Source organism: Grampus griseus (genome assembly GCF_964374135.1).
Source record: "Grampus griseus genome assembly, chromosome: 9".
NCBI classification, from domain to species: Eukaryota; Metazoa; Chordata; class Mammalia; order Artiodactyla; family Delphinidae; genus Grampus; species Grampus griseus.
This window is the reverse complement of record NC_139003.1, coordinates 103,177,220-103,191,903: the sequence shown is the minus strand read 5'-3', so window position 1 is coordinate 103,191,903 and position 14,684 is coordinate 103,177,220. Positions and strand designations below refer to the sequence as shown.

General features: G+C 49.7%; 1 protein-coding gene across 1 annotated transcript in view; it reads left to right on the top strand.

Annotated features, from left to right (window-relative positions):
• The window catches only part of IKZF1 (IKAROS family zinc finger 1), a gene marked incomplete at its 3' end in the record, with an annotated part of 83,912 nt that overhangs the window by 14,082 nt on the left and 55,146 nt on the right, over positions 1-14,684 (top strand). Inside the window, exon 3 of the mRNA XM_082661803.1 lies at positions 3,744-3,863. Coding sequence (XP_082517929.1) covers positions 3,744-3,863 — 120 coding nt within the window. The remainder of the gene's footprint in view (positions 1-3,743; positions 3,864-14,684) is intronic.

The window sequence follows — 14,684 nt, the reverse complement described above, 5'->3', positions numbered from 1 at the left end:
AGTGGTGGAGGTTCATCGTGGAAATCTCCAGCAGGGGAAGGATCCCAGGGTCGCTGAGTACCAATGCTCAAGCCAGTGATTAATGCCTCAGTAGCCGCTGCTCAAACTTGGGGGCTTTTAGGCAAATCAGATGAGCTCTTAAAAACCATCACAGAGTGCGGGCGAGGTGAGGCTGAATTCCAGCAGGGCTCGTGACAGGCACGCGGCTGTCTCACCTCGCTCTCTTCCAGTGCTGACTTTTTACCAGATGCCCCTGCACACGCCGAGACTCATGTTTTATTCTCGCTGCTTCTGCGTGGGGAGCTCCTACGGATCGACCCGACCCAGGGTATTTAGAATCATGGTCCCTACTGTTTCCATTATTCCTTTTCCTCCCCCGTGTAGGAAACAATGAAAGCGCTGAGATGCTGCAGGACTGCTGGGCTGTAGCTCAGCACAGGAGCCCAGCCAGGCGGAAGCGCGCCTAGGATCTCACCAAGTTCTAGTTGGTCCTGTTCCCAAGAAACGAATCAGCTAAATTTGAAAAAAGATTATGTGGATGCATTTTTCACGTGAATGGAGGAGAGAGACCACATCCCTTCACTGGATAAATCCCAATTCTTTATGATGCTCCCTTGGTTTCCTTGTGCCCGGGCATCTAAATTGATCCCAGAGTTCTCCAGTGTTATCATCAGGAAGCTCAGAATAAAAAACAACACAAGGGCTTCCCTGGTGGCGCAGTGGTTGAGAGTCCGCCTGCCGATGCAGGGGACACGGGTTTGTGCCCCGGTCCGGGAAGATCCCACATGCTGCGGAGCGGCTAGGCCCGTGAGCCATGGCCGCTGAGCCTGCGTGTCTGGAGCCTGTGCTCCGCAATGGGAGAGGCCACAACAGTGAGAGGCCTGCGTACCACAAAAAAAAAAAAAAAAAAAAACAAAAAAAAAAACACAAAACATGAATACAGTCTAGTTTCTCAGTGTCCCGCTCCCAGCCCGTAACCATGACAGCTGGTTAATCAGAAAGGCGAACATGCACACCCCACACTCTGTACCTTTAATGATCCGGTCAGTTTGTTGGGCCAGAGTTCCCATGGTCCGTTCTGTGGAGGCTCCTTGGGGGTCTTCGCAGAAGCAAGTGTCCTGGGCCTCTGGTCCTTCAGCCAGAGGCTGAAGATGGGCACAGAGGATGGGTTTCGTATATTGAAGTTCTGTGGAAGAACTAGAGATTTTCACCCGAAGTGAAGTAAGTCAGACAGAGAAAGACAAATATCATATGATATCACTTACATGCGGAATCTAAAATATGATACAAATCAACGTACCTACGAAACAGAAACAAACTCACAGACGTAGAAAACACACTTATGGTTATCAAAGGAGAAAGGGGGGGAGAGATAAATTAGAAGTTTGGAATTAACAGATACACGCTACTATACATAAAATAGACAAATAACAGGGTCCTACTATATAGCACAGGGAACTGTATTCAATATCTTCTAATAACCTATAATGGAAAAGAATCTGTAAAAGAATATGTGTGTGTGTGTGTGTGTATAACTGAATCACTTTGCTGTATACCTGAAACTAACACAATATTGTAAATCAACTTTACTTCAATAATTTAAAAAATATATTATTCTTACCAAAAAAGAATTGAAAAAGAGTCCTCTGACCACCTCCCTGAAGTGCTCAAGGTTTGAAGACCATAGCTCTAGGAAATCAGAAGGAAAAAAGAGTTGTCAGTTGGTCATATGCTTCCTGCGGGCTCCTGTTCAGAGCTTTGGCCCACCTGTACAGGTGAACAGTAACACTGCGTCTTTAGCTGTTGCTACTTTTAAAGTCTTCCTTTTAGGGCGATGCAGATATTACTGATGGAATGCACATTTAGTGTAACACGAGCACTTCAATCAGTTTCTCTCTGGGCTTTGGCTTTTCCTTGGGAAATTCTTATCAGCCTGCCCCACCTTTAACTATCCATCTTGTATTGGCTATCCAAATATACCCAATAATGCTCTTTCTGAAAATATGCCAATTGAGGTAATTACAGCTAAGCTGGAATATTAAACTGTGATGTCTGTTTTTTTTTTTTTTTTTTTTTTTTGGTACGCGGGCCTCTCACCGCTATGGCCTCTCCCGCTGCGGAGCACAGGCTCCAGACGCGCAGGCTTAGCGGCCATGGCTCACGGGCCCAGCCGCTCCGCGGCATGTGGGATCTTCCCGGACGGGGGCACGAACCCGCGTCCCCTGCACCGGCAGGCGGACTCTCAACCACTGCGCCACCAGGGAAGCCCTGTGATGTCTGTTTGCTAGAGAATGCGATACTATTCCCCAAAGCATCGCCTTGGTGCCTTGCAGCTTCTATTTTAAATTATTCCTGGAAGGGTCGTCTCCTATGCCGGGGATGCTGCCCTTCCCCTGAAGGGTTGTGTCGCTTTCGCAGGTGGTTTATTCAAACAAACAAGACAATTTCGCACTCTGCCTCGCCCTGTCTTCCAGGCTTGTCTTCCACAGCAGTGCTCATGGGCTATTCTGCATCCACTGGGGGCCTCACCAGCTCTTTCCTTGCCTGGTTTTATTGTCTCCTAACTCAATTTTAGGTAACATCTATGTTAGAAGGTACAGGGGTTTCCATTTCAAAGGAGACGGAGCATTTTCTACACATCTAGGCTTCCCAGTATTGAATTCTTGGGAGTGGGAGGGATTTCCCCATTTCTGGAGCTTCTGATGAAACCTTATAATACAGTCAAAAACAGAGTCGGGCATCCCGTAAAACCCTATCTCATTTGGTAAATCCTACTTTGTGAAGCAGCTTTTAGAGTTGTGTGGATTCTGTTTTGCTTTCATATTTTGAGGATAAAAATTCCTGGTGGCAGACCCTCTGTGCACGTGGGGCAGAATCGTGTTGATTCCCTGTTCATCCTCCTTCCAGGCTTCCCGGCCCCATCAAGTTAATCAAATCGGGCAGCTGGCAAAATACCTGCCCCCTGGCTCTGGAAAAAGAGAGTGAACAGACCCAGAATGTGTAGCTCTGAGCAGGACACTCAATCTGGTGACCTTAAAAACGAAATAATATGAGGGTGTGGTGAGCAGGCTTGTAGGAGGGCAAAGTGGAACAAACGTACAGGGGAAAATGTGGCCCTAACACGTGAAGAGGCTTAAAAACGTGGATGCCTTTTGACCCAGGCACGAAACTCCCGGGGTTTATACTACGGTGGTTCTTAAAAACGTGGGCAGAAGCTGTCTGCTTGGAGGTTTACCACAGTGTTGTTTCATTAAAAAAAAAAAAAAACAAAAACAGATTGAAAACAATGTAAGTTCAAAAATAGAAAAAGGATTTAAATAAATCCTAGTGTGCCCATGCAATGAAGTATTACACAGACACCACAAAGTTATGGAAGTAGGGCCACTGGTTATGAGAATGTCTAAAAAGTACAGTTTATTTTGATCAAGAAAATATGTCACCACGCATTATCCGTAATATATAAGTATCCATGTATGTGTACACACACGCACACACACACACCACAGTTTTAATAGTGGTGATCTCTAGGTGATATGTATTTTTCACATCTGTGTCCTCTCAGTTTTGGGTGTGGCAATGGTATTATTTTATAAAAAGGAAAGCAGGTTCTAATCCCCAGAGAGAAACGTGAACTCAATCCAGTAACTCGAATGAAGCCAAACCACGGTGAGGCCCATCGCAGTGACCACCACCCCAGGGGTGACCATGTCCCCAGAAACTCAAGCTCCTAATTGCCTCCTCAGGGAAGGAAAGCCCCCCGGTGAGTGACACCCCCGACGATGGCGATGAACCCATGCCTGTCCCTGAAGACCTTTCCACCACGTCTGGAGGCCAGCAGAGCTCCAAGGGTGACAGAGGACTGGGTAAGTGGCCTCCTGTCCACAGACTGTCACGTGCTCTAGTCCTCCTGGACCTTTGTCTCTTTACAGTCATTTCACCTGTGGTTCCCCCTCAACCCCCATGTCAAGAAAACACAACATGCAGGACGGGAGACCCCGCTCAGTGTGGTCTTGAGCCCTGTGTGGGAAGCGGCGTGGCCAATCTGCGGAGCATCTCCCAAAGCAGGCACCTCACTGGGCTCATGTCCTCAGCGCACTGCAGCAACATCCACGTTTATGGATTGTAGACAGGGAAGATCATCCATTTTATGTGTAATGGCAATAGGGCTGTTCATTTCGTAGCTCTGGTTTAGAAGGAGCTGAATCTGGCCATTTTTAGTTACCCTTCACATCTCTATTTCTTGAATGTCCAGTTTAACTGAAAGTAGAAAATTTGACAAGTAGAAAAATTTTAATGTTAAAAGAAGATCTAGATCATCTTGACTAGCGGACATTTACACGCCTTCTCCATAAAAGAATGTGTATGGAAGTATCTGCAATCTCTCCCCTGGTTAACCTACCCAGGCTACAGTTCATGGTGAGAAGTCTCAGTCCACCCTCTTTAAGAAAACAGAGGCCCAGAGAAATGCAGTGAATTAGCCAGGGTCACGTAGCGGAGTCAGAAGGAGACTCAATTTCTGACTCAAAGACTGGTTTTCACTCCATGATACCCTATTCTCATCAGCGAATGAGTCAACAGTTCCTTGGAGTACCTATCTTTTTTCTTTTTATAAAGATAAAACTGTGATGTTGAGAGCCACTTATCTGCACAAAAGAGTATCATGAAGGGTACGCAGGTGGAAATGAGGTAGGACAGGTAGGACAGATCTCATGTGGATCAGCTCATAAGAGCCACGGCCAAGGAGGGCACGTGTGTAAAGTTCTCGGGGTTCTGAAAATCGCCAGTTATTTTCCTGTAGGACATCCTAATGTGATAACTAAGAAACAGATTTTGTACGTTTTCATGTGTCTTGGAAACCAAGTAGACGCTGGGTATTATGGTTCTTCTGTTTTAATTTAGCTGTACAATTAGCTGTACAAACAGACAAAGATAGTGGCTAAAGCCCTTTGACATAGATGAACCAAGAAAACATGTACATTTCTGAATCCCTTTTCCCTGTTAGAAGCTGTATACGTGGGTGAGTAGGGGGAGAGAAGGAGGTCTGTGGACCTTGCCTTTTGTTCCACACACATCCTTTCAGGGTTTCCCAAAGCTGAGACACAAAAGAGCATGCTTTATTGTAACTGATGCACTTATGTTTAAGATTGTCTTCTGTTTATTACAAGAGATACTGGTTTGTCATACACCCTGTACTGCTGCAAAGTTTCCTTTCAAGGCACATTTACATAAATCAAAAGATCAAATGTAAATAAAAACATTAGGACAATGAGGGTGTGTATACATGATAAAAATTTGCAAAGGCTCAGGGACCAAAAGCCAGAAGATATTATGTGGATACGTACCCACTAACCATTTAAATGAACCGAGAACCCAGACATCAGAGTTAGGACTCCGGGGTCATTATGGAGAAACTGGGGAGCCGCCCCCCTCCGCCCCCGCACCGAAATCCCTGCAGCTGCTGTGCAGGCTGACAGCCATGGTCACCTTGGGCAACCTGTAGAGAACTGAAAGTCGGGCCGGTTCCTGGAGAGTGGAGAAGAGTCCACTTGGTGTAGGTAAACAAGCCTTCGTTATAAATGCCTTCACAGTCTAAATATACCACCCCTTAAGAACTTCAGGTTGTGGGTGATCTGCCTTGGTAAGAGGTCATCAAGCCCCTGGTTCCAAGGCTGCGTTCTGGTGGTGAACTTCGGGCTGGGTCCTGACAGAGCCCGTGCAGGTGTGGCTGGTACAGCGGGGGGGGGGGGGTGTGATCTCCCGCAGGCTCTCTCCAGTGCTCGCTCGCCATGCAACACGATGCTCACCCACTTCTCCTTTCAGCGTAAGGTTTCTAAAGACTGAATTTCAGAGTTGTAAAACTTCAAATGCCCAAGCATCCTCTTTCCTTGGTTTGTAAACAGCGGCTGCCGTGTGGACAGGCAGGGAAGGTGGTTGGAAGTGGGGGCCAGGGACAGAGGAGTGATGGGTCACTGCCAGGAAACTAGAAAAGACAGAAGCACAGACTACAGGAGGAGACAGCGGGCAGGTTTAAGGAGACAGGTGAGTGGGAGAGAATCCCAGAGACCAAGGGGTAGAGAGGAGCATCGAGGAAATTGACTGCTGTTCACGCTCGGCCAGTGAGCTTTAGAAACCATCCTTTATGGCTTTTGAAGGAAACCAGCTGGCTTGAGCAGGCGGTGGTAGGTTGTTTATTAAAGTGATGCCTCTTTGGTAGCACTGAACAAATGAAGTATGTCAATAGCGTTAGGAGACCACTTTAAAAGATGGGGAATTCGAAGCTGGAAGTAAAAGGAAAGGCACTCAAAGGCACGTTTCCTCAGCTCCCTGGGAAGAAAGCAAAGGAAGGAGGGTCAGGGGACAGACAACAGGAAGCAGGAGCCCCGCCCTGCTCGGGGGCGGGGGGGGGGGGGGCCCTCCCTTCACAGAAGCCGGAGCAGCACAGCACAAAAAGGAAGAGCCAGGGAGAAGGCACCGGGGAGGATGGTGAGGAGGGCGGAGGCTGGCCCAGGAGAAGGTGCACCTGGGAGGGCAAGGGTGGAGCCTGGGCCCCTCCCAGGCAGACCTCTGAGCCTTGTTGCCCTCATTTCAAACTGGCGGCAGCATCGGAACTCAACTCACAGAATGGTCTCCAGGGGTAACTGAAAACATGCAAACTCGCTTTGCTGAAGACAGAATAACAAAGTCAGAAACAGACAGTAAAAGGCAGAAAAAGATCTTTTAAAGGTTTATGGGCAGAGTAAAGGAGCCTGTTGTAGCTTCCCCTGAGAGAAGGGAAAGACAATGGATAAGATTTGCAGCACCAGGAATAGAAGAGGAATTTACTAATTAAAAAAATGTGATCCAGAGATCAAGCAAACTGAAAAGACAGCCAAGAAGACGGGGGAGGGATCAGTTAGGAGAGGGCAAGACCAAGAGAGAGATTGAGGTGCTGGCTACCCCCAGACCCAAGGTCCAGTCAAGGGTGCTGGCTGCTCCGGTGGAAATGTCAAGGAGAAATGGCGAGAGGCCAAAAGATGGGAAAAGATGGGAAAGTCTTAGGTGATAGTAGATCACTGGGTGTCTGTTTTAGAAGGAGCCAAGGGGTGCTTTTGAAAAGCTCTGAGCCCTCCTTACCAGTTTTAGACAAATCTAATCCCAACCAGAACAGACCTGAGTAATCAACAAGTTGTTGGGAAAGGTAGAAACCAGCCCCCTAAGATGGGGAGGTAGCACCTCACTGGTGGCAGGTCATTCCCAGCATGAGAAGAGTAATGACTTTGCACCTCAAGCCTTCCCGCAGTCTTGAGGGAAGTCCTGGAGGACTGTGTGGAAAGGTGGTCAGAGGAGTAAGGCCGGGCCAAGGCTCTGGCTCTCATCTAGCTCCATTTTCTTCTGGGTCTGAATAGAGGACGCAAGGGTCTGAAGTGCAGCGTGAAGAATGTAAGATAGACACAGGAGAGGACTTCCTGGCCATGAGGGATTTAGTCATCAGGACAGTCTACTTAATGAGATGCTAGCTCGTTCTTCTGAAGTGGTCTGTTTAAAAATGAGAGAAATCTCGCCTCTGAAGTGGTTGTGTATGAAACTGCTAAAACGGAGGATGCACTCAGTGACCTCCTAAGGCAACCCCCAAATTTACTCAGTGACCCATGGCAGGTGCCCTCGAGAAGTGGAAAATGGGTCGAGAGTTCTTCTGACAGCTGTTGACCAGGGGTGATTAAAAGTGTCTCCTGTAGAAATGATGTCAGGACGGGCGTCTAACAGGACTGAGTAAAGGAACGAAAAGCTTAGTTCTTTTCCTCCTTTGTTCAATAACCCGTACGTTGCTTTCTTCCTTCGGGCCTGGATTTTTACCCATTACTGCCTTGCTCTTCTCCCTTTGCTTGTGTGGGTTTCCCTGTCCTAAAATTGGGCAGGGGTCCTCCAGCTGCCGCATGCTATCAGTGAGTGCACAGGCCTGGAGAGGAAGGGTGAGGACTGCAGGCTGGCTGGCTCCAGCCCCAAGAGAGACTGTGAGTAAAGTCAGAAGCCCCTTCCCCTTTGAGTGTAGATGGCTGGCAGGGAAGGAGGCTTGCTGGGCTGGAGCAGAGGAGACAGGGAGAGGCCAGAAATGGAGAAGAGAGATTTGAGGCCAGAAAACCAGATGGTACCCTAAGAGAGATGCCTGGCAAGGTTAGGATTTAGAGTAGAATCAAAGGGAAGACCCAGGGGCAGAAGCCCAGTAATGCCCAGGGGGTGGATGAATTAGCCGACAGCCAAAGACGCGAGGCTGGTTTGAGGTTGAAGGAGGCTTTCCAAAGGCTCGGTCGGCTCCATGGACAGTCAGGATGACCTTGTGTAGTAGTCACTCGAATGCAGAGGGAGATGCGAGGTTGGGTGCCTTTTGAATATGGGGCGATGACGTGTGTTTGTGCCTGCCTGCCACATTCTAGAATGTTCTTCCCTTGCTCAGGACCTACGCCCAAAGTAGGGCGGTGACAGCCCTTGCTTCCTGGGTGGTTTATCGTAGGATGTAATTCCTGCAGGTCACATTCCCCAGAGTGGTGTTTGGAGCCTTCTAGAAGCTGAATTCTTGCATCAGCCTGGGTCCTTGGGTCCTTCCCTTGGAAGATTTTGACCAGAGTTTGATTCACCCTGGCAAAAACGGAAAGAAAAAAAAAAGTAGAAAAAAATCTGGCGTTCTTCCCCCTGGAATCCAGGAAAATGATTGTGTCTACACATAAATTCTCTTTTTTGGTCCATTCACTTGAAGTAAACATTGCTTTATTCCATCATGAGTTCCAGACCTAAAGTGTGAACCGTAAGAGGTTTCACACCTTTTTCACTGGTGATCCTGGTACCAGATCTCACCTTTGTTTTGAAGTTCCAGGCGGGGCACCATGACGGTGGCAGGACGGTGGGTGAGGGCTGTAGCACCTCTCCACAGCCTGGGTTGATGGGAGATGCTGGAGAGAGTTTTTCACGGTGGAAAACAGTGGGCTTTGGGCTAATTGGAGCTGGGGCGCTGGCGTTTGAGTACGGATGCTGCGCCCGCTTATCTAATCAGCAGTTAGAGGAAGTCGTTTTTATCTGTGCAGTGCATCTCCTCTGAACCGAGAAACCCCATTTGAGCTTGGGAGAACTATTATCTCACAGCATCTGAGCATTAGCTGCAGCTGGTCTCGAGCTTGTTGGGATGGGATGTGCGCTGTGAAACAGTCTCACAGAGAAACCCGTCCAGGGCTGAACTCCATCCAGGGCTCGGGTATCTTGGTTTCCCGGTTTCTTCTGAGGAACAGCTCAAAGCATGTCATTTAGATTCGTGTCCACGCCTCTGGTTTATTTAGTTCCTTACTCCTTTTCGTAGTTGACACATTGTGCAGTGCTTTTGATGGGGCACCTTTTAAAGATTCTGTCGTCTTCATCTTCCAATTTGCCGTCTCTGCCTGCGGTGCCTGGTGGAGACCACAGAGGTTACCATACATCACCAAACCAAGAGGAGGCCAGTTGGAAAGATTCTCATTTTCCTGAATTTCCCAAAACGTGAGACACAGCATCAAAAATATATATATATATTTTGCCTACTGTCTAAGTCTTTCAAGTTTTGAAGAGGGACTATTAGGTAGCAGGTTCATTGCTTCCCATTTAAAAGTAAATGTTAAGTTTTTTCTGACCTCTGTTTTGTGGGGCAGTGCAAAACACTTGGAAAGCATGATCTTTGTGGAACATCTTGACACGTTGGTACACGAAATTAAAATAAGTGATTGTGTGCTGCATGGGGTACCATCCTGTACTGGGTTGTGGTGTATAAAGTGAGACCAGGCAGCAGAGGCTTCTGTGTGTCGTGCCTGTGGGGCCTGTGTGTGTGTGTGTGTGTGTGTGTGTTCTGTGTGGTAGTCAACAGGACACCACAGTGGGTCGCGTGGAGGAGCATCTCTGTGCCTCGGACCCAGCTGCAGTGATTCCGTCCTGCTAGCCCTGGCAGGTCGCCTCCCTGTGCGGTGAGGGTGTCACCTTGCCCATCGCTGTAACCAGGGGGCCGGCGGGGCTGCGAGGTAGGGCCATCCGTGCAGCGGCAGCCGTGGGTGTCATTATCATCCATCAGGCATGCTTGCTGTGAGATCTCTGCGGGATCTGGACACCAGATGAGCACGTGCTCAGGTCACCTCCTGGCAGGTGACTTGGAGGAGAAGCACCAAGGTGGTGACCTCACAAGACGCCGAAAATTCCCAAGAAAGAAGGCAAACGGGAAGCAGCACGTGATCGGTGTGGCAAGACCAGAGGGTCTCAGCAAACTCCGGGTCCTTCCCAGCGGCTGGCGAGAGCGGGATACGAGGCAAGGCCTGGCTGGAGGGTGGAGGGCTCGTGAGTGTCCCCCCGCCAACCCCGCCGTGGTGAGGGCTGGCCCACCGGGAGGATGTGCTTGGGGACGAGGGACTCACGGCACTGAACTGTCAGGTCATCTGAGGGCCAGTGTGTCCTGCTTGTACTCGGAGATCAGTGACCACATGGTTGGAGGCTGTCAAGGTGTGTGTGACCGAAAGCAGGGCCCCTGCTGGAGGCCAGGCTGCTCTGGGCCCCGCCCTCCTGTCACCTCCCCACTGGGTTCACTTTAGGATTTGGGACTGCACCGTTTAGGTTGGCTTTGTGCTTTGTTTGAACTTGTGTTTCTGTGACTCTTAGGACATGAGGCCCTTCCATTCAATACCAGTAATATTGACTGAGCCCTTCTCCCTGGCTGGCTGATGCAGCCGCTGCCTCGCAGACCTTAGCAGTTACAGCTTGCAGACTGATCGCCCAGTGCCGTAAGGCACGGCAGAGTGCTCACAGGGACATCAAGTTTTCTCTAAAGAAAGTGGACAGAAGGGCTTGTTCGCAGCTGGGCTGGGGAGCGGGGCCATGGGGAGAATCAGGGAGCTGAAGTTCTCACAGAGGCGCGAAGGTGAGTCATGTCTGACCTTAGAAAACGCGTGGTAGTTGGGAGGGGCAGAAGTGGGTGGGCAACGTCACAGCCAGGGCCCCCGTGGCCAGCTCTGGGAGCGAGCTGTGGGGTTTGGAGGGGACCCCGCCAAATGTTTCCTCCAGACCTGAGTGCTGGCAAGATCATCTGGGGACAGCAAACGGGGAGAGATGTCCTGTGCCTGAGCTGGGAGGGGCCGGGTGGGGAGGTGATTCCCAGCAGTGGGCACAGCGTGTTCCACGCGGTGTGGGCACAGCGTGTTCCACGCGGTGTGGGCACGTGAGTGAAGGGACTGCAGCAATTCTCTTAACAGAACGGGAAATGGACCCAGAGTTGGGGTTGGCTGGAAGTCCGTTGACAAGTTTGTAGCCGAGGAACTGTCTGGAAGGCAGGGCATGGGAGGGGTGGACGGAGCTGGTCTGGCTGTGCCAGGAGGGGTGCTAAGCACCAGGGCCTCGGGAATACATGTGTGTGATTGTCGGGAAGAGAAAGCGAGGGAGGAAGCAGAGAATCAGTTGCTTGATTCGGGTACAATTTTCTGGAAAGAAACATGGTGTAGAAGTTACCGGGATAGAGGTTTTAGGGAAGATGCGAAGCATGAAAGGGAGGACGGAGGGGCTGGGAAGGGGCCTTCGGGAGTTGGGTGGTAGCTTCCCAGAGGGCTCGGTAGGGGTGGAGGCCCAGATCGAAATGCAGCGGAACAGGAGGGGCCGGGGAGCTCAGGCAGCCGGCAGACAGTAGGGATGCGGGGACGGGCCAGGAGCAGGCTGTGAGGATGCAGCCAGGGAGGGTTCTCAGGGTGGCCTGTGTCAGAGGAGGATAGTTAGGTCTGTTAGAAGGCAGATGGGAAGGAGTGACTAGAGAGAAAGGACTAATATACGACAGCCCAGTGGAGCCCCAGTGCAGGCAGGCCCGGCCACCCAGGGGCTGGGCTGGGGTGTGTCTGCCTTTCCTGCCCCCCACCAGGCCCTTGTGACCCTCTCCCCTCCTGCATTCAGTCTCCATTCGGGAATGCCACGTCCGATGGGCCCTCCCTGACCTAAAGTGGCAGCACCGACCTCTCGCTCTTCGCCTGTCCCCACGTGCAGGGAAAGCACGCCCCTGGGCTTTGCTCACTGCATCCCAGCATCCGGTGGGCGCCCAGGATGCGTGCACCGAATGCATGGGATGGCGGCCCAGCTCTCTCAGGCAGAGAGCTGGCAGGACAGCAGAGAGCGCTTTTAAGTTGAGGGTTCATCACGTGGATGTTTTAGGCCCCTTTTCTCAGTGGGTACCATGGGTATTTGGGGCGGAGAGCCCTTCCTGGGCTGACTGTCCTTCCCCCCGCCAGGGGCTGTTTAGCCCCCTGTGTCCCACCTCAACCCCCTCATCATGATGCCCAGGTGTCACCACGTTTCCCCACCGAGAACCATCTAACCTGAACACCGTCGTCCTCACGTGGTCCCATGTGTCCACTCACGCGAGCTTCACACTGTAGACAGGCGTTCTGTGGCTGACTGTTGAAGATTTTTTAATACAGTCAGTAGTGTCCCAGAACCAGAAGTATGACTTTTTTTAAAAGGGCATAACCTATAGAAAAACGGGGCCCGGAGAGGTTGGAATACCCCAAGCCTGGCGTTTCCAACCCACGCTTCCAGTTTTCTTTTTTTGTTTGTTTTTTGAATTTTATTTATTTATTTTTTATACAGCAAGTTCTTATTCGTTCTCTATTTTATACATATTAGTGTATACATGTCAATCCCAATCTCCCAGTTCATCTCACCGCCACCCACACCCCACCCCTGCTTTCCCTCCTTGGTGTCCATACGTTTGTTCTCTACATCTGTGTCTTTCATTTCTGCGTTGCAAACTGGTTCATCTGTACCATTTTTCTAGATTCCACAGATATGCATTAATACACTGTAGTTTCATTTTTTGTCTCCAAAGGAGTGTGTGAACTTGGAAATGCTGGTTATTTTTACAAAGAGAAACCAATGATGGGCTTCTGTCCATCTTCTTCTGACAACCTAAATCCGGGATCACATTGTACCTAGTTGGTTTACTGAGGGAAATAAAGATAGATTCTTACCTATTAAAGTAGAGAGATAAGCAGTATGTTCTGTTTTAGGGTTTTGGTCCCCATTTTATTCTCTGCTTTGTTCCATCTGTGTTGAAAGCATACTTAGCTCTGGGGATAAAACAACCAACCGACATTTTGTTAACTTTCCTTCTACATGGGGTTTCAGAAAGAAATGGAAAAAAAAAAAAAAAAAGCTTTTGAGCTGTGGTTGCCAGTTGCCACCTGTCCTATCTGGTTAGGACATTTCTGATTTGGGAAGTGTAAATATAACCCAGAAAAAAAAAAGCTTCCCCTCCTTTTATGCAAAAGTAGAAGCCTAAGCAGAGCCGAGCCCTAACCATTGCCCTGTAAAGTTTCCACAGTACCAGTTCGATGAGATGAAAACACTTGCTCGGTTGAGCCAGGCCCCAGGAAGCCGCCTTCCTGGTCCCACAGCCGTGGGGTGGGGTTGAGGCCGAGCCCACTGTAGCCGCCAGATAAGCCCAGCACCCTGCAAGGTCTTAGCAGGAACTGCAGTTCACACGTTACCGCAGAGCCGCTCAGAATTGTAAACGCTTTGCCTGTTAGGACTTGGCGGGGGGACAGGAGCTTACGGGCAACTAGGAGACTGTCTTCAGGTTCTCGGGCTGGAATCAAAGCTTCCAGGCTCTCGTTATCTATTGGTAGTCGGTGGACTACCGTGATTGGAAGGATTTACACCGAAGAAATGGGCAACTGCTACAAATTAGGAACTTTTCTTCTTTTTTTTTTTTTTGAGAGCTAGTTTACCGGCATACAGTGGCTTAACTCTGATTGTAATGTCTTGACAGCTCCAGTGGAAAGCAGGAATTATCTTACTGATGGCTGTGTGGGGTGGGTGTTTTTTGGAGGGGGTGTTAGGGAAGTCTCAGTCTGTTGGGGAGACCGGGGGCAGTGAGGGGTAGATGCAGCTTGTCCAACACGAGTAGATTCCAAGTGACGCTTTGCTGTTGATGTCACAAACTGGAAATGTCACAGCAGCTAGATTCTCTGTATTAATAAGTAGAATGCTGCTTTAGCAGTTTAGTTTTGCTGCTGGGGGAGTGCGATTAGAAAGGATTCTGTGTCTTATTTATGAGATAGTATTAGTATTATTATTGCTGTTTTTTCGGTTTAAAGAACTTTAAATGCAAAGCGAGACTTGTCTGCATTCCATCAATATGTTGCTAAATTACAGTGATTTTTCCAGGCAAGAATTGGGCTCACGCCGTTCTTCAAAACACATGGGATTGAACTTGGTCTTCTCAAAAAAGTTTCCGTATTGAGTTCCTTGGATGAAACACAACCCTGAGATGTGGGTACAGATCTGGGAGGTGACCTCTGTGATGGTCCCTAAGTATGTGGTGGCTTCACTGGGACATTTTCTCAGCGAGGGCCCAGCAATGCGTGAGCGGCCTGGGGAGCGGTTGGAAAGCTAATCGCCACTGGAGGACCAGAGAGGCTCTTTCCGACATTCGTGCTCGAAGCACCTGACCCTGGCAGCAGCTGGATTAACGGAAGAGTCTTCGTGCCCTACTTTGAGGAGTGAGTTTAGCTGCGAGGATCTTTCAGCAGGTCTAGGGCGTGTCTCTCGAGGCTGCCTGCCAGGAGAACACTTCCCCTGCAGGGGATGTGGCTGCAGGCTGTTGATTTCCACTGAAATCACCCGGGCCTGATTCCGGTGAAGCCCTGAACATCCGGTGTCTTCCC